The sequence below is a fragment of the Akebia trifoliata genome, chromosome 15, assembly GCF_017979445.1.
Source record: "Akebia trifoliata isolate Shusen 1 chromosome 15, ASM1797944v1, whole genome shotgun sequence".
NCBI lineage: Eukaryota > Viridiplantae > Streptophyta > Magnoliopsida > Ranunculales > Lardizabalaceae > Akebia > Akebia trifoliata.
In genome coordinates, this window is record NC_141389.1 from 19889920 (window position 1) to 19910306 (window position 20387).

The 20387-nt window shown below is 33.2% G+C and overlaps 1 protein-coding gene across 1 annotated transcript; it reads left to right on the forward strand.

Annotated features, from left to right (window-relative positions):
• Window positions 1–11737: 11737 nt before the first annotated feature.
• LOC147384533 (laccase-17-like) lies at window positions 11738–17413 on the forward strand. Its single transcript, XM_086426588.1, has 6 exons — window positions 11738–11941; window positions 12058–12209; window positions 13639–13883; window positions 13983–14111; window positions 15111–16079; window positions 17037–17413. The coding sequence occupies exons 1-6, from the start codon at window positions 11825–11827 to the stop codon at window positions 17165–17167; spliced, it is 1743 nt and encodes a 580-aa protein (XP_086282714.1). The 5' UTR covers window positions 11738–11824; the 3' UTR covers window positions 17168–17413.
• The last annotated feature ends 2974 nt before the right edge of the window (window positions 17414–20387 follow it).

Sequence of the window (20387 nt, forward strand, 5' to 3'; positions counted from 1 at the left end):
AGGATATAGGTCTTTAAAGGCACATATCCAACCTTTAAAGCCAACAAAAATAGTCCAAAAATGGATAAAATCTCATGTTGTAGTCTTGATTCTTATATGGTGTGGTTCAAATCATGAACCTCACCAAAGGATTAAACCAATAAACAAAGCCTCCTAAGGGAGCAAATAAGCTAGTTTTGAAGCTTTGGGACCTCAAATGATGAAATCCATGTGGATTTTCATCAGAGTGTTAAGTTCACAAAAAAGTCTAGTAAGCACCTACTTTTAGTAGTAGAACGCTCATTGTTTTAATTTTGCTTATTTTTCAAAATAAAACTATAGTCAATTTTTCTTAACTCTTCTCTATAACTTCATTTACTTTTAAAATCCAAAAAAAAAAAGAATTTTTAACTTTACCTAAGGTCAATTTATTGGTAACCATCTTAGGATGGGAGGGATAACATGCCTAACACTTTTCTTATCCCTCAATTGAACCTCTTTACCTTAGTTTTCTAAGAACACTTTTCCTATTATCCTTTTGGATATGTGAGTCATTAAAAGTCAAGAAAAATAAATATTAAAAATATTTTTATAGTGTCCATTCACTTTAATTGAATGGTTACAACTCTTAAACCCATGGTTTTGAAGCTCATGTATTATACTAATGTCTACCGCCTTTATTGGTTTGACTACGAGTGACTCCTCTTACTCTTCTGCTCGAGCTTTTGTGGCAGGGGAGTCTAATTATGATTTCTATTAACTATACTAGATGGGTTCTCCAATAGGAGTTGACCTTTACTCTAGCTCTTTCTTCTTAAGTGAGGCGACATAACATCGCCTTGTAGTTACTTGATCTCTTCTGATTTCCCGGACACAGTCTGATGCTAGAAATCTTACAAGTTGATGATAAGTTGAGGAAATTACCTTCATCTTGTGTATCCAAGTTTGCCCTAAGATTATGATGTAGGGTTAGTGAGCATCCACTACAAAAAATCTTGTCATCACCATTATTGGTCCTGTCAAGACTGGCAAGGTAATTTCTCCCAACGTTCTAGTTGTATCTCCATCGAAACCCACAATAGGGGAAATCTTTGATTCCATTACGCCTTCACCCACGTTCATTTTTTTTGAATGCCTTGATAAAAAGAATATCAACTTAGCTTCCTGAATTCAACAAGATCTGATGAACGTCATGATTGGCTATCGGTAGTGTTAGGACCAATGCGTCTTCATGTGGCCCATGTATTCTTTCCAAATCTTGATCCAAGAAAAAGATGAGAAAATCGTACATATTTCGTTGGTGGTTGACTCCATCTAGGCTGAGGTCAAATTTGATAAATTTCCTGCACTTCTATTGCCTTCTTGATTAGATTCCACTTTCCTAGATGTTTTACGTGATTTATCTGAGTTTATTACTTTTTTGTGTATAACGTTGATGATGTTTGCTCTTTGATTCTATTTCCCAGGCCCCTTTGAGGTAGTGGATGAAGGCATTGTCGTTGTTGGTTGGCATGTGTATGCCTTGGACAAGGGATGAACTCCTATAGATATCCTCGATCTATAAGATCTTGGATCAGAGTCTTTACAGATTTGCAATCTTTTGTTCGGTGTCATGATTTTATTGAAAGGCATATTTCTTCGTGACATCTCTCATGATGGATCTAGAACCATTTGCCTTGGCCACTTGATGAATAATTTATTATGAATTCATTGTAGGATGTGATCCAGTGAGTCGTTAATAGGAGTGTAGTTCTGAGCACCCTCAAGTCTGGACCTCGTGCTTTTTTTCTTTCCTTTCCTCCATTGTTTCTAGTTTGACTAGCCATTTTTATCCTTGCCGAGATATCTTCTTTATTGTCTAGAGGATGGAAACAATTGTTGTGGTAGCGTTCAACTTGTCTACTTCTAGTTTGGCATACTTCTCCACTTTTAGTAGGAGATCCTCCATCTCCTCTTGGTTGTTCTTCACCAAAGAATCATAGAGTTTGAGATTGTTGGGGAATCCTTAAGAAACTCTGTCTTGAATCTTTGAGTGTGTTTTCTTATGGTTTCTCCAATATTCTTCTTGAGATTAAATAAAAAATCCACCCCCTTCTACTATCATCAACTTCCCATGAACTATGCTAAGAAATTCTTGTAAAGTCTAGAGAATTTATTGATTAATTTTGGAACAAGTTTGTGGAAGCACGTCAAGATTGCTCCATGCAAGTTGGAGGGAAACACTCGACATAAAAGAGCATATTTTTCTTCTTCAAGTGCCATAGAATTCTTTATAATAGTAGAGATGTTCCATCAAGTCTGTAGATTCGCTATAGAGTTAGAACTTAGCGATGAAGTATTTTCGAGGTTGCTCCTCAGCCATGATTATTGTTGCAAATGGAGAGTCCTTAAAGTCCTTGATTGCCAATCAAGAAAGTTGCTCGACTGACTTTCCCTTCTCAAATACTACCAGGATGCTAAGTTCCTCTTTTTTGCTTCTTCAGCATAAATCTAATTCATTTTCGTTGATGAACTCATCGTTGTTTTGCCTTGCCTTTGACTGGTCTACTCCTTGGTGAGTCATTATTTTTTACTCTTCATTTATATCTTGATCTACTTGTTGAGCCAAAACGTTAGTACTCTCTAGAGGCTGGTTGTTTTCTTCTCTTTATTGGGTATCCAGATGTGGAGTATTGACTTGATTTTGAGGGTAATTTGCCCCATATAGTTGAGTAAAGTTACATTCTTTTGGCATAGAAATTTGAGAATTTGTTTTTGCTTTTACATATGGGTTTGAATCCTTTGGAGTTGCTCTTGCAGAGTCTGAAAGATCATTGCTTGGCTTTGAGGTGGGTTAGAAGGACCAGACATAGGATGATATGAAGGAGAAAGTGAGAAGTTTCTTAAGTATTGTACTACTTGTGCAAGATCGCCAAAGAAAAATGTCCTGCTAATTTGACTTCAGCTAAAAAGATAACCACCTTGACAAGGATTAAGAGTCTTCTTAGTTGAGAGTGTTACTTTGCAAAGTAGGCCTTTAGGTTGATCGTACATTGAGTGTGCTAGGTGAGTATTGTGAATTTCTTTGAAAGGAAAGTTAGTAAAGAGAGGCTAAGGATTTGGACGGTTGAATGCCTTTGAAGGTGAAGAAGGGTATACTTAGGATGGAAGATGGTGAAGAAGAAGGCTTTTGGTTGGTCGGATCTATCTATGGCTTTGTTCTTAGCATCTCATAGACGACGCCAAAAAATGTGGGAGACTTTTTGGATATCCCACTCCTCGAGATACATATTACAATAGATGATCAAATCTTACTTGAGATAAGTATTATAAAGGATGGATAAATCCTAAGGATGTGTATTATAATAAATGAACAACTTCGATCGTCTTCTACGATGGAACTTCTAAGATCCCGTCATCTACTTCGATGAAACTTTTGATTTTTCGATCACCTTAAACTAAAAAGACACTGGTGGGGTGCTGGCCAAGGATTATTCAACGATCAAGTTAGTTTTTAGCTTAGATGCAAAATAAAAATAAGAAAAATAGTATAAGAGGATTATGTACGGCTCGAGCCTCATAGCTTGACTGATAGAAGTATCTCTATTTATAGATTGGATTCATTGAAGGAGGTAGTAAACTTAGCTGAAACCTTTTTCCCATGTTGTCTTGTATTTATGACAATTAATGTCTATGATGTTTTGATGATAATGAAGACCCACTTCTCATGGTTCTTGTAATCTACATAAGGAGTGACTTAAATATGTAACTGACTTGATTTGGTGGCAACTCAATTTTTGAGTTAACTCAATCAAGTTAAGTAGCCGGGGTTCCTTCAGGCATCAGGTGTAATTTGTGTTACTTGGGTAGCTTAACATAAGAGTATCTCTTTAGTTTTAGCGAAAGTTTTTCCTTTGTTTGATGGTTGTATCACCTAGTGAAGCATGTTTGGATGAAGAGTTAACTAAAGAGGCCAAACCCCCTTAGAGAGTACGTATGGATAAGGGGTCGATCAAGGAGGCCAAACCACCTATTGAGCATGTATGGATGAGGGGTTGGCAAAGGAAGCTGAACCATCTAATGAGCATGTATGGATGAGGGGTTGACGGAGGATACCGAACCTCTTAGTAAAGCAAGTATGGATAAGGGGTCAGCCTAGGAGGCCGAACCTCCTAGTGAAGCAAGTTCGGTTGAGGGGTCAACCTAGGAGGCCGAACCTCCTGAGCACATTTTGGGCTTGATCTAATCCATTTTGATTTGGATTGTATTAGGTCCTTGTGCCTTGAGTTAGTAAATTTACTAATCCCAAGGAAAGTGATTTTTTTTGTTCCTGAAGTTGGGATCTGTTGACTCCTAAGAATGACTCATGAAAGAAACACATGTTCCCAATCCTTTAAATACAAAATCCAATGGTTGAGATTTATGAGTATCTTTCCTATTTATCAATTGATTTATGAGTATCTTAATAACAAAAATCTCGGAGATTCTTATCCCAAGGATAAATCTCAACCATTGGATTTTGCACTTAAAGGGTTGGGATCATATATTTTTTTCATGAGTCATTCTTAGGAGTCAATGGATCCCAATCCTTTTTTTAAATTAATTTTACCATTAATTTAAGATAATTATCGAGGTCCTTAGAGTAAACAAACCATATGTGACGTAACTTGTAAGAGAAAAAATGTGTATTAGTCAACTTAATGTAGTTTGATAATTTTACCATTTCTCCCCTAAGTTGCATGTAGGTTCATAGGAGCGAAAAATAAGTAAATAGAAAATGTGAGCGTATATCATATAACCATTTTCATGAATTTATTTTTTATTTATGAAATTGGGTATAAGATTATTTTTGCAAATACTAAAAGAACATGAGTATTTGGTAATTTTTGCAAAACACTCAATACTATTTTCTTAAAACACCCAATTTTTATGTCAAAAGGTAAATTTTGAATAACTCATAAATAATGGAAGTCCAAAAGAAATTTTTTTGTTCTACCCCAAAAGTTGAGAGGTTTACGCATATTATATCCATATACTTTGCAGGCATGCTAACAATAACTAGTATGTGAAAAGAAAAAAAAATGTAAATTCGACACTAATTAAGATCTATCAAAAATTGGCTAAATCCAAACAAATTCAATAGACCTTTGCCTTGAATTTACCTTTTTTCACGTCATAAACCAAAAACAATAAACACATGATTAGGTGTATGAGTTGATTGTTAACGTTAAGGAAATCAAGAAATCATGTATGGAGAATTCAATGGGAAGTCCTCACTTTTGGTTTCAAGTTTTTGTTTCATGGGGGTATTTATTATGTTTCCCTTACCTTCTTTAAACTAGTTCTCTCTCATTGGTACACTTTATTGCTTGCCTAGCAAATAAATATGTATCTGTTGTGTGTGGATAAAGACTATGCTATAAAGAGTGAGGGTAACATTGTATTTATGCTTTAAATACCTGGGTCCGCCCTTGGTAGCTGGTACAACAACAGTTTCAAATCTTCTGATCTTCAAGGCTCTATGGAAATTAAGAAAACATTAAACACTTTTATTTCCATAAATTGTTTATTCTTTATAGATAAGCATTAGCTGTCGGTGATCTTTGCTAAATTAAATAATGCTAGAAGTAAGAGCGAAAAGGACTCACTCTTGCTCCACTTAAGCATGTTAGATCAGAAGTCCTTCTCTAAGTTAGGAACTACTCGACACTCAATCACCAACCATGGTTCGGGGTTCCCCATGCAAGGTTCCAGAAGAAATACGAGTCATTGAACCAGGCCAAACCGAGTGAACTTGGTTCAACCATCATTTCACATAACAAACAGTTTTGGATCGAATGACTTGACAGAGATTTTTCTTTAAAAGTTGGCGCAAAGACTCACCTTCATGAACTTGAATAAAATTATTTTAAAAAACATCTTCAGAAATTCGACTTAAAACGACTTGAAAGAGTTTGATTTGCGACATTTAACTCGGCTACCAATAGTAAGGGTTGGCAATTCTGTGCCACGCTGAAAGGTCATTATAATTCATTTGAACCAACCCTACCCATGGTTTTAAAACTCCGTTTCATGTCTCGTCTCGTCTAGGCCCGATACCGAGTTGTCTCGGATGAATTTTCCGATACGTTTGAGACGTCTCATTCAAAAAATCAAAAAATTGAACATGGGCTATTATATCCCGATCAAAAAACTGACTTGTGAATTTGTCTCATTCAGCTCTGATACCGAGTTCACTCGGAAGATAAGTCTCGGTCTCGAACGAGTTTTAAAACCATGACCCTACCTGCATATATATAGTCACAAAATTCTCTTTAATTTTAAATAACTTCGTAAGTTAGTTGATTAAATCGGCGAATTTGTGTTGATGTTTCGTCAATTAACTATAGAATATGACAACATCTTTACCCTTCACCCTAATTATTTTATTTTCTTCTCCATTTAATGTCAATAACAAGATAGGGTTTTTAGGGAGTTTGAATATTATGGATTTTGGTTGGAAAAAAAACCAAAAATATAATATGTATATTCTCCTAATTTGTTTTGATTTTTTAATGAAATTATCTGAATTAACCGAATTAAATCCATTTAGAATAATGATCAAATCAGAACTTTGTTAATATGACCCTAAGAAATGCATTGAATTACTAGAGGGAAAATGATTCAAAACGGCCATTGTTAGGGGTCAAAAATAGTTGCCCAAGCATGTTTTTAAAATATTTATCAAAAATCATACATCCTTTTAGGTATTTTGTTTTTACCAAAATGGGATACGTTACATTTGCAATTTTACTTTTTAGCCTTTTTAGGAATTTCAAATAAAAGATCATGTCTTTTTTTACAAAATTTTCAAATAAATCATAATAGGTTTTAGGGTCATTTTAGGTTGAAAATAAACGTACAAAGTAAAATTCAGCTAAATGGGTATTCCTTTTTAAAGGTATCAGATGATTTCTATCCATTTTGGTAAAAATAAATATATACCAAAATGGGTATATGACCTTGTTGATAAATATTTTGTGTGATTGTAGGAATAATTTTAACGAAATACTGGATCATTTTGGTGAAGAGAGCTTCTATTACCTCATTAACTTTTGGAAAAACCACTCTTAATATGTGTGCCAATTTTTGGCTATGAATTGGTGTGGCATTAACAAAAGTTAGTTGCTGCACTAGAAAAAATATTTTCTCCACTTTTTCTTGCATGGTCGCAAGATTCGGGATCAACCCATCACATTAGTTAGGTTGTATCGAGGCATCCCCAATTTACAAAATTACCCTAATTAAGTTGCACGTGTCAAGCATGGAGAGGTCTGAGCAAATCAATTCTCGTAAAACTTTCGTTAAAAAAACATTTTCTCGACAAACTTTGACGCCTCGTTTGCATAAAAAATGGTTAGAAAGACCGTGGATCTGTTGATGGGCCCACACAAAATGTCGTTGTGATGGATGACTTGTCGTCCTTTTAGTGGGTGATTTCTGACCATTCGAAATAATTATTTTGGACACTTAAATATAATGTTTATATAAATAAATTTTTTTATGGGCCCACTACGAGATAGGACACATATTGATAGATCAGTCAGATTCAGAAAAATAAGATTAAAGGCATTTCAGGTGTTTACATCAAGTTTTTTGTATGATGGAGAATAGCAAATTCAATTCCAAACTCCATAAATTGCTTTTTTCGTTGTAATATTTTATTTTATATTTTTCTGTATATCATAACGTTGATAAAACTTGGACTCGAAACTTTTTAAATAAGGCTATGCTGATATGATGTGACATGCAAAATTAATGAGATGTTTTAAGAGATAAATAATGTCTTAAAGTGATGTCATTGCCTCGATGGATCTTCTAATATAATTGAGTGTTTTACCAACCTCCCTTGATAATGAGATATATTTTCATGCATCACTTTAACAAAAATCATATTTTATTATTTAATAGAGTTTGTTGTTGTCGTGCCATCCTCTCTAGGATTAAAGGGGTAAAAATGAAAAACTAATAAAATTGGAAGAGTATTATTAAAAAATATTATAGTTAAATAAAAAAAATACAAAATAATAAAGTTGGAGTGGCATTATTAAGAAATTGATTGACGGGCATCGTCTTTGGAGTTAAGGGGAAAAGAAGAAATTGTAATAAATTTAGAAAGGGTATTATTAAAAAAGAGAGCATAAAAGAGGAATGATAATAAAATTAGAGGGATATTATTGAAAAAGAAAGGAGGGGAGGAGATAAAAGATAATAGGATTGAAGGGGTGAAGAGGAAATGAGGGTAGTGTGGGCCCCCTCCATTTAGTTGGATGTGATGTTTATCACCTCAAAATTGTAGTAACGATGGGATCTATTATTGTTTTCTATTATATAGATTAAAGTTCGCTCGTGTTTAAGACGGTATTAATAAAATGATCAAAATCAAAACACGGTCCAAGAGATCTGATGGTCCTAGATTAATAAAATTAAGGTTTTCCTTACTCATATTTGTCATGTCATTCTATTTTACCTATAATATGAAGTTAATGGAGTTAAAAAATTTATTCAAAGGAGAACAAAATCGTATTTCACAAAAGAAGAAGAAGATTAATTAAGACTTTTAATTGGTCAAAAACATGTGATAAGTTAGAAATTCTAAATCTGTCACATTTTACAATTTTTGGATATAACTTTTGACTTAATTACAAAAATGGAGCAAGGTCAGTAAGGTTAGAATTTTAATTGAGAAGGGAACATATTTTTATTTCACGAAGGAGATTTAATTTAGACGAAGAAATGACAAAAATTTATTGTCCAAGTAATTACCCTAGTCTTTATCTACAAAAATACCTTAACTTTCTAGTTTTTGAAATCTATTCTCTCTTCCACTCTCTCATCTCTTAATTTTTTTTCTTTTTTTTTTCATCTTTTAGCTTTAGGTTTTATTTTTTATTTTTGTTGCAATTTTTAAAGACAAGAAAAATTTGATCCAAGGATCTCTAGGAATTCATTAATAATAAAGATAAGTAGTTTATTTATTTTTGTTATTGCGTCTTTCTAATCATGCTTGACTAATTTTCCATTCTAGGGAGATTGATGAAGCAACATTAAACTAGTTAGATTTAATTCTGACATTTTTATTTTTGCATATGTTTTTAAAATGTTTTAATAAATTTCTCTTCAACAACTTTAAATCATAAGTATTCTTTAATTATTTCACCATATCCGTCATGCTTAGTTTGATTTGTTATTATTGAAAAAAAATTCATTATATCAGATGCTTACCATGATGGAGGATCATTGAGCAATAAAATATTTTAAGAGAATACAATTTTGAATAATTAATTAGATCTATTTCAAAAGGATTTTTAAAGAAAAATATTCCAAGTCAAAATCTTTAGTTGATTTTTTATTTGAGTTATCTATCAAGAATTTGAATATTAAGATTAAATTTAATTAGATTATTTTGATAGATTTATTCTTCCTAGATTTTCTTAAATTGTAAGTTTTTCTTAATTGTAATTATTTTTTATAAAATTTAGTTTTTTTCCAAAATCACATCATTTTTTCCTTTGATTTTTTAAAATCTAAAATAGTAGTTTCCCAATCCTTAGTAGAACGATCATACTTATCAATTTATATATCAATTTAAAATATATTTTTAATTTTTCTTTCTGTATCATGTTGTGAAAGTGTATACAAGAAAGGTATTTAAAAAATTCAACGAAGAATAAATTAAAGTGAAGCGATATAAAGTTGAAAGTGGAATCAAGATCGGTATCAAACTTATATATTGAAAGTGAATATTAGTGAATCTAAGCAGTTTATGGTGAATTTAAATTTAGATAGTTATGAGGGTTCATGCAAATGCAAGAAATTTGAATTTTGAGGGATAATTTGTTATGCAGGTGTTTATTCGCATGTCTAGACATTGATAATATATCATCGCACTTCATTCTTATAAGATTGAGACAAGAGACTAACAAATTTAAGGTAATAGATTCACAAAAGATTCTCGATGGATTAGAATAGTCAGAAACTTTGAGACTTAGTTTTATGTGTCAATGGACTACTAAATTGGCTTGTGTTGTAGCACCTCCAATAGAGATACTCAAAATGTTCATGGATAACTTGAATAAACTATCTCAATAAATTTACAAATGCCTACCTACTATAATGTTAGCTTCTATCGTCAATTCATTCCAAGCTACAATTGAGAAATGTGGTGATAACTCATCTCAATTGTTACATTTGAATCCAAAGGATGAGAAGGCAAAATATAATATTCATAATGCAGGTAGATTTAGAAGCAACATTAAATTGATCTAGTAGAAGAAAAAGAGAAAATGTGCATTATGTCAAAGACTTGAACATAACAAACGAATTTGTCTTAATAATCCAAATAAAAAGATGACTGACTTTACTACCCGAGGTAAATGAAAGTCTATTCATAAAAATACTCTTACCTTAGAGCATTCATATCATATGAAATATATTATATTATTTAATTTATTTATTTTTATCTCTTTAAATAGTTGTAAATAATGAGGATATTCAAGGATTAGGTGTGGAAGACACAAAGAACGATCACAAACCCTTGCCTATACTTTAGGTATGTTTTTATATATCTGGTAAAAAAATTTGTTTTTTGTTTTTTTTTTAAAAACTTAATCTAAAGGTTTGAGGTGTTATATGGGCCATGTGAGCATTTCATAGCTGAAGTGTAGTCATGTTTTTGTTGCTTATTTTCTAACTCAATCTAAAGAATAACTAAAAAATTCATTGATGTGGCAAGTGCAAGAATCGTAGATTTTTGCCTTGGGATACACAATTACACATGTACGTTCATGGGGATGTGCATTTGTATATAATGAGGGAAAAAATTTACGGTTTTTGCACATGCCAAGTCAGTGAGTTTTTTAGTTAGTTTATCAGAGTTGAGATAGAAAATCATTAAAATTTTTTTAAAACAAATAATACTGAAGAGTATTTATTTTTAAAATTTTAAAAGTTAATATTTATAAATTAATATAGAGAGTTGATATTGCCATACCAACTTTTACTAATGCCACACCAATTCCTATGTAAATCTTCACACAGTTGGTGTGGCAATAGTAATTCTCTTAATATATTTAAGTACTATATGATTCATCCAAGTCAACTCGTGAATTTTGATATGAGTCGACTCGATCAAGCTTAAAACTATGGTCTACCCAGCTCCAGACTCCAGAGGTTTTTAGACCAGGTCAAAGATCCAAGGTGACTATATAACAAATTTTTAATCAAAGGTCGAAGTAAAATATGACTAGTTTTTTAGTGAGCAAACCAAAAATTAAACCAATTTTTTTGTTTTTTGTTTTTGGCATGTAGGGCTGTTGATAGACGTAGTGCGTCTTAAATAAAATTTTCCTTGAATCTAAAGCACGATATAAATGGATTTAGAGTAATAAAGAAACTAGAAGTAGCAATTTAAAGCAAAAACTATCCAAACTTTCTATAGAGGCAGATGAGTCAAAATCATGTACGTCTTATAGTGAAGCACAGTGCCATTTTTAGAATACTTAAGAAATCTTGTCTTTAGGGAAAAGTTTGACGGAAACAGGAAACAGATCTGATAGATTGACTTTGGCAACACTCTAAAGTTAAGCTTGACCAACTGTCGGTCCAACTTAACTTCAAGACCATCTGTCTTTAATGTATATTTTTCTCAATTTCTCTCGTAATCTCATCACCTAATCAACAACCCATATACGTTCTTTTATCATTATTTTTTTTTTCTATATAAACGACCTTCAAAGCTTTCATGTTTCTGTACCCAAACATTTAGTTGTTCAGCAATCTTGTCTTTCATCATCTTCACCAAAGAGACTAAGAAAGATAGAGAGGGATGGGTGCACCTTCTTCATCACAAGTCTCCATTGGAGCTTTGATCTTTGTATTATGTGCTTTGTGGCTCTTCCCTGGGCTTATAGATGCAGGCATAACAAGGCACTACAAGTTTGATGTACGTGTTGCATGGCCTATATTATGCTCCATAATCATTTAATTCATGTTTTTTATTTATTTATAAATTAATGAATAATGGGTTTTCATTTCTCTCTGTTATTTATTTATTTGCAGATTAAGCTGAAGAACTTCACTCGTTTGTGTAGTACTAAGAGCATCGTGACCGTAAATGGTCAGTTTCCGGGGCCTCAGATTGTGGCAAGGGAAGGAGACCAGGTGATTGTTAAGGTGGTTAACCATGTTCAGAACAATATCTCTATCCATTGGTATGGAACTCTCATCTTATTCCCCCATCATTTTAAATTAGTCTTGTTGCTCAAATTTGATCTAATATTTCTAAATTTATGGGATTAAAATATACCTTTTATTTTTTGGGTCTCGATGTGGTAAACTGGACCCTTGCTAGCAATTTGGAATATGGCAAAAATTTGATATGTGAAAAATTCAAGTTCTATTCAATTCTGGATTGTAAAAATCCAATCTAAAATTCGGCCAAAAATTTAATAAATGGAAAATATGCGGCATATGCTTCATACGTAAATTATCTGTTTCATTTCATAAATTCAAAAATAAAAAATTCGGCCATATGATAATGATGGTAATAGTGATGTGATGATAAAATTGGTGATGTTAATGGTGTTGATAATAATGATGGTAGTGATAATGAGGACATTGAGGTTATTGTTCCATTAATTTTTTAAAGAAATCCAAAGTTAAGGGATAAATCATCAATTTGAAAAATTAAGGTGTAATTTCAAATAAATGTAGAGGATTATGTCATTATTTTTTTAAAGATAAAATGGGACATTTTTCATGTAAAAAGGTAAATTCCTCCAAAATTTTGAAACATGGTCTCTTCAAAGTCTATTTGTGTTACACGTCACAACTTGCAAGTTTACACTTTGCAACATACAACACGTTATAGTAACTTTTTATTTTTTATTTTTATCTTTTTATCTACTGAGTTTTATAAAAATTCATAAAAAAAACGTGTTTTATTCTATTCAAACTTAAAATCTGTGAATTATTAAGAATATTTCAATAATCTGGAGAATAATGCTTTCATTGAAAAAAGTGAAAAATTCGTAAATTTTTCATGAATTAAACAGGAGATTGCTAACAAGGAACTGGACTTGAATCCATGACCTAGCTCAAAGTTGCAATGCGATACGTATGGGTTCAAGCCCTAAATTATCTATGGGAAAATTCTGGGATGACTCAAATCATTAAACATAAATATTATTTAAGAAAATTATATAGTTATCTTAACTTTTCTTTTTTTTTTTTCTTAGGTAACCAAGCAAGAATATTTTCTTCTATGAATGAAAATATAGTATCTTGCTTGACTAATTGAAAACCACAAAGAAAATTACAAAAGTAACCTTGACATGTTAAAGGAAAGTATATATAACAGATCGAATTGCAATTCTCTTTGTATTTGATATTTGTCATAAAATTTACATTTATGTTTGTTAGTGTAATTGAGAAGAAACTAATAATACAAGTGTATAATTTTTTGAGAGATACTATTGCCATACCAAATTTGCTAACGCCACCCCAATTAATATGTAAATCGCCAAAGAATTAGCACACATCTTAGGGTGCCCATTTGCAAAGTTTGGTGTGCCAAATATTATTATTATTATTATTATTTTTTTAAATCTTTTTGGTTAATGGTGAATAATGTAATTACAGGCATGGAATTCGACAGCTTCGGAGTGGATGGGCAGATGGACCAGCCTACGTGACTCAGTGCCCCATGCAGACCGGCCAGACCTACACCTACAACTTCACAATTGTGGGTCAGAGAGGGACCCTATGGTGGCATGCCCACATTTCATGGTTGAGATCAACGGTTCATGGACCCATCATCATCCTCCCTAAGCTTGGTGTTCCTTACCCATTCACTAAACCATACAAGGAAATCCCAATTATCTTTGGTAAGTAACAATTATCAAGATCAAATTATTGAATTATGTCACTTTTTTCTCTTATATTTAATATTTTTTTTATATATAAATCCAAAATCCAAAATCCAGGAGAGTGGTTTAAGGCAGATCCTGAGGCAATTATCAGTCAGGCTTTGCAGACAGGAGGAGGCCCAAACGTCTCTGATGCCTATACCATTAATGGACTTCCAGGGCCATTGTACAACTGCTCAGCAAAAGGTAATTACAATGGAATTTTGTAAAATAAGGTCACCTAGTTGGGCCTGTAGAACCTCCAGGGCATTCAAGTTTCCTTTTGGGCTGAAGAACTAGCCCATTAATGGTGCCCAACCCTAAAATTTTTTTGTTCAAGGACGAGCTGGTCTTTGTGGCCTTAACCTTTTTTAAGGAAAATAAGCAAAGCATTAAATATGAGATATCTTATCAACAAAAAAAAAAAAAAAAAAGACAAATTATCATGAAATTAATTCCTAGAGATTCTCTAAAAAAATTGAATCCCTAGGAAATTTGAAAGATCCCTAGGAAACAGTTATTTTTTTGTTGATCTCTGCCTTGTGTTTTGATGATTAATAGTAGTAATGAAATTATGTATCACACACCAAATAAAGATAAAAACACACAACAAGAAAATGGGACATGCAGCAAATTAAAAAAAGAACAAAAAAAGAGCCATGATAATCTGACACCTCCCCTTTGACATAAGCCCCCATCACAGAACCGTAGATCATTTGCATCGGGATTAATAAGAAAAACATTTATGATTCTGCGTATCCCAAGGCGAATGATTTACAGTTCTGTGATGGGGGTGTATGTGAGAGGAGAGCGTCAAAAAATCATTATTCTTAAAAAAAAAAAAAAAAAAAAAAAAAAATTAATAAAGAGGAAGAGAGGGGTGATGACTTTCTCACTTTCATAACCAGGCCTTTTAGGGCTTGCACAATTTTTCTCACATTAACTAAAAATCCAAATTGAGTCCGGATCTTACACCTAACTAATTAGACGTTGTAACTTGATACCCCACTCTTATACCTCAAATATCCCCCCTTTCATCTCTATCTCAAATAATGTCTTTTTATTGCATTTATTAAAAGATCTATGGGGGCAACATTTGAGGTGAAGTAGTTGGGTTTCAACCCTACTCACTGGGTGTATACGATGTGGGAATATAAAATCTTCATTATTATTCCTTGTTTTGACATGGGGTGGTCTCCCTCACAGATACGTTCAAGCTGAAGGTGAAGCCCGGAAAGACATATCTTCTACGACTGATAAACGCTGCACTCAACGACGAACTTTTCTTCAGCATCGCAAACCACACATTCACTATAGTTGATGCTGATGCTGTCTACATTAAACCTTTCGAAACAAATACACTTCTCATCACTCCAGGACAAACCACCAATGTCCTTCTCAAAACTAAACCTCACTTCCCCAATGCCACATTCCTTATGTTAGCAAGACCATATGCCACTGGCCTTGGCACATTTGACAATTCCACCACTGCTGCCATCCTCGAATACGAACCACCCTCTCATTCCTCTTCTCCCAATTCAATTACGAAACTCAAACTCTTCAAACCTCATCTTCCTTCTCTTAACGATACTTCATTCGCCATGAATTTCACAAAGAAGTTCCATAGCTTGGCCACTACCCAATTCCCCGCTAACGTCCCACAAACTGTCGATAAAAGATTCTTCTTCACAGTGGGATTGGGCTCAAACCCTTGTCCTACAAACCAAACATGCCAAGGGCCCAATGGAACTATGTTCTCAGCGTCTATAAACAATGTCTCCTTTGTTATGCCAACCATAGCCCTCATGCAATCTTATTTCTTGGGAAAATCTTTGGGTGTCTACACAACTAATTTCCCTACCAACCCAATTATTCCTTTCAACTACACAGGAATACCCCCCAATAACACTATGGTGAGTAATGGAACAAAAGTGGTGGTATTGCCCTTCAACACAAGTGTTGAGCTAGTGATGCAGGACACAAGCATACTTGGCGCTGAGAGCCACCCCCTTCACCTTCATGGCTTCAACTTCTTCGTAGTGGGGCAAGGATTCGGTAACTATAATCCCAATACGGATCCTGCAAATTTCAATCTTGTCGACCCTGTTGAGAGGAACACCATTGGCGTGCCATCCGGTGGATGGGTTGCCATTCGATTCCTTGCTGACAACCCAGGTGTGTACGACATAAATTCAACTATTATATCATACTTATATGCTTGGTAACCAAGTTTAGATTTGGCAATTATCAGATGGGGTCAGGACGGTTACTTAGATAAAAAGTTTGGAGAGTTTTCCAAAGTAATGGTGATTTTTAAAAAAAACATTCGTCAATTTTTCTGATCACCCGATTCATCGTTGATTGTTATAGTAGACACCTTTCTGGGCAAAAAATTCTCGAATTTGTGACTATGGTTATAATTAGGTCAATATTTCTATATCTTATGCACATTATTGCCAGCAAACATGATTGGACTTTCCAGCCAACCATGAAGATGAATTATTGATATTCTTATAACAATTGCATGTCCTTTCTTTTCTTTAAGGGACAATAGAATTACTGGTAGGTGATAGAGGTAATTCCTTGGAGATAATGTATATGAGATTCACTCTATCATTGTAAAAATAATGCATTTCATAACATATCTTACGGATTTAGATGAGCATCAATTAAGATTAGTTCCTTGGATTACATTAGATTAATTGATAATATTTCTATCAAAATTTTAAAACTCGACTCAAATGACTACTGAGTTGAGTCAAGCCTACAAGTTGTGAGTTAGCTCGGATGAGTCAAATAAAAAATGTTTATTTTTTTTGAATTTAATCTAGTTTCTGACCTAAATGGCATATTTTAGCTGACTCAATCAAATTTCAGAGTTGACTCAATGATTTGTCAAGTTAAGTCGATTAGTTGGTTTCATCAAATTTTGGGGGCCAAGTCACCTTGAAATACAAATTACTTACAAACAAATTGGCCCAGTTTGAGTCCAACTCGACAAGTTTTTATACTATGCTTTCTATATTAGTGGTCCATGTTGAATTTATATAAATGTAGGACTAATGTAAAAAAGTTCAAATTATGACAATATATACAATTGTGCTAATTGTATTGTTTTGAAAATGATGACAGGTGTATGGTTTATGCATTGCCACCTGGAAATCCACACAAGCTGGGGCTTGAAAATGGCTTGGGTCGTCTTGGATGGGGAGCTCCCCAATCAGAAGCTGCCACCTCCACCATCGGATCTACCCAAGTGTTGACTTCAGATTCGACTAGTTACAGAGAAATTTTTTTTAACTTATTATTTTTCTATATGTTTTATTTCATTTCTTTCCTTCTTCCCACAAGAAAAATGAGTAGCAAAGAAGCATTTTAACCAATTGATGATAGTTTTGGTCAACCTTTTTATTCTGTGTTCCCCTCCACTGAGGATGAAAATAATGTATAATGTTTTGTAATAATGAGAATTTGATATTTATGGGAGTCTCAATAATAATGTTATCACTTCTATTAAATTTCGTTTATGATGTTTTTAAAAATTGATTTTGTATATTGGCAGGGAAGTATGACAGATATAAATTTAATTATTTTTTTTTATATTTTATTTCAATAAGGTTAGAAAATGACAATTTTCATTAAGGATCATTCTCACAATTTTCAAGAATGCAGATTTGATTTTCAATGGAAAGAAGCCAACCGTGTGGTTGAAATAAAATATAAAAAAATTTAGGTTCTTCTCATAGAGAATTTTCTGTAATTACAAATGGGGAGTTTGCTCCTCAAGAGCTTAATGCAATCCTTAAATACCCCAACTTACGGATAAAATAAGAATTAAAAAAATAAACGGACGAACTAAAGCTAAAATCAGTACTATATTTGATGTATTCAGGAATAGACTTTCAGATAGGAAATAAAGGGAAAACGACCATACAATGTAATTTTGGAAAAATTTATAGAAGTATTTATAGGCTGAATATAGATAGTTTGAGGCCCATTTTTTAGAACATTGTGTTTACAAAGACCTTTTGAAGTATTATTTGATCAAATACCTAAAATAAATGTTTAAAACATCATTCAGAGCCCTAAGAAATTGTCTCCCGCTCATGACAACCCTCCAGTTTTGGTGAATATTTGAGAAGTTTTAAAAATGATGACCATTATCTTCTCTTATAGACTTACGAAAAATGACCTAAAAATTCTTGATTTTTCTTTACAAAACCAACCATCTTCAACCTCTTAGATGATAAAGATGTCAATGATGATGATGAAAAAACAATGAGATTGAAGATGAGGATGACAACGATGATGAGGTCTTTGAGGTCATTTTCACTAGTCTATAAGAGAAGAAAGGGAGCTTGTCATCAATTTCAAAAAATAATGGGGTGTATCAAATATTCACCTTAATATGAGTCATATGGTCTATGTGTTTTTTCTTCAAAAAGTTTAGTTATTTTAATTTAAAAGACTATTTTAAGTATTTCTCAAATAATGCCTCAAAAGGTTCTTGTGAGGACCATGTTATAAAAAGTAGACCTCTAACATTTCTTACTCAAAATCTTCAACACAAAAATTAGAATTAAAAAGTTAACTTTTTATCGCACTTGTGGTAATTCGAGATTTCAACCTTTCCTAAATAAGGGGCATTTTTTTTCTTATGAGAAATTTGAAGCCTTGTCCCTCACACTAGGGATGTTTTTCAAGCTATGTCTAGTGGTTCATTCTCAATATACTTTTTTCCTGTCAAACTAGGGGCATTTTGTTCACAGAATTTCTAAGCCAAATCGATTTTGACCCCAAATGATAAGATTAGCCTTGAATTAAGGGTTACCCTCTTGATAATATTTTGAAAAACCTTTGAGGGTTAATGAAATCCATACATTGGTTTGAAATTGCTAAGACCAAGTCTTTAAAAAAACCAGGATGTTTTCGTTTTCACGATAGTTCTGTTCATTTTTGGCTTATTCCTTTTGCCCAGACATGTAAAATAAGATTCTCAATCTCGCACAAATTTTTTTCTCAAATTGTTTTTTCTCAGATTTTTTTTTTCTCACATTTTACTCAAATTATGCTAATACGTTTGTTTAAATTATGCTTAGACCCTACTTAGATTTTGCTTAGACTTTACTTAGATTTTGCTCAGATTTTTACTTAGATTTATCTCAGACCATACTAAATTTTGCTTGTTTATTTCACTCATTGTTCTTGCTCAGCTTTATCACCATGAGTGTACAAAACAGAGACGCACCATTATTGCATCATTTTATCATACCATGACACCATTACACACATGCACTCTCGTTGCCTTTGCATTAGTCAAGGAGAATTTTCAAGATTCAAGGATCTAACACCCTCATCATGACTTAACACCCTTTAGTCAGGGGAGAATTTTTCCCTCAAGGATTCAGACACCTCGATGAATTGTCGAATCAGATTGCAAAATGAAATGTAACTGGCTTTGGTATTCAAATGCTGCACTATCCACCAATGTAAATTTTTTTCCATCTAGTTTACTTACACCTTTTGTCAAAGAACGGCATTTGTAGGCACCTTATTTTGAATCCGCCTGATCTGACAATCTGACACGTTATTGTTGTGGATTCCTAATAATGAGAGCAAAATGAATTCAAGATTTTGAATGAAATCTATCCCAAATCCTTCTCAATTTCTCTAGATTCATTTCTTATTTTTTCCGAACTCCCCTCAAAGTAGTCGATATTCTTAGTGGCTACATTATTTCCTTTTTTGGTACACTCGACATAGAAATTATACACGCTTTGGATCGTTGCTGAAAGCGTCTTCGATCCGCGGGGTGTGTGGATCCACTTTTGACTTTGAGGTTTGGGAGTCGTCACCTAGTTATTACGGTCTACGAACTGAGCATTGACTCAAAATGGATAAAAACAACTAATCTACAAAAAGAAACTAAGTCCGGGGATCATGTTACGAGGTTGGAAGGTGTTAGGCACCAACCCCGCCTGGCAAACGCCGATCTCTACTATTTCTCAAGAAGATTATATTGCTAAAAAAACTTAAAATAAATAAATAAAAGAAATAAAGAAGATAAAAAGAAAATATACATGTACGATCGCAACAATTTGTTCACTCAGAACTGGTAGAATAGTTCTTCGTAAGATACTCCTCGCTTCGTTTCTGTCACTAGATCCGCTTTAGATCTCTAAGTTGAAGTATTTCTTTTTTAGATCTAAGTGTTTTCTAAATTTATTGATGGATTTCTAGGTGTTTTGTGGAGAGTTTCTAGGAGTTTGTGAACAAAAACTAGGGTTTGGATGATAGGTAAGAGGTTAGGACTTCAAAATCAGGGTTTTGGGAAGGTTAGGGAGGCTTTTTGACCTACTTTTTTTTAGGATTTTCTTTGACTAGTGAAATTAGGTTGTGAAGGCTCTTTATTTTTAGAATTTTTTGGGTAGAGTTAGTGTTTGATTAGGTTTCTTTTAGATAAGGTAAATTAGGGTTTTGCTA

Excerpts from the sequence above, each read along its gene's own strand:
- LOC147384533 (XM_086426588.1), top strand. The coding sequence starts at position 11,825 with ATGGGTGCACCTTCTTCATCACAAGTCTCCATTGGAGCTTTGATCTTT. Across the intron at positions 13,884-13,982 it reads GGAAATCCCAATTATCTTTG|GAGAGTGGTTTAAGGCAGAT; the intron begins GTAAGTAACAAT and ends TCCAAAATCCAG. Across the intron at positions 14,112-15,110 it reads GTACAACTGCTCAGCAAAAG|ATACGTTCAAGCTGAAGGTG; the intron begins GTAATTACAATG and ends TCTCCCTCACAG.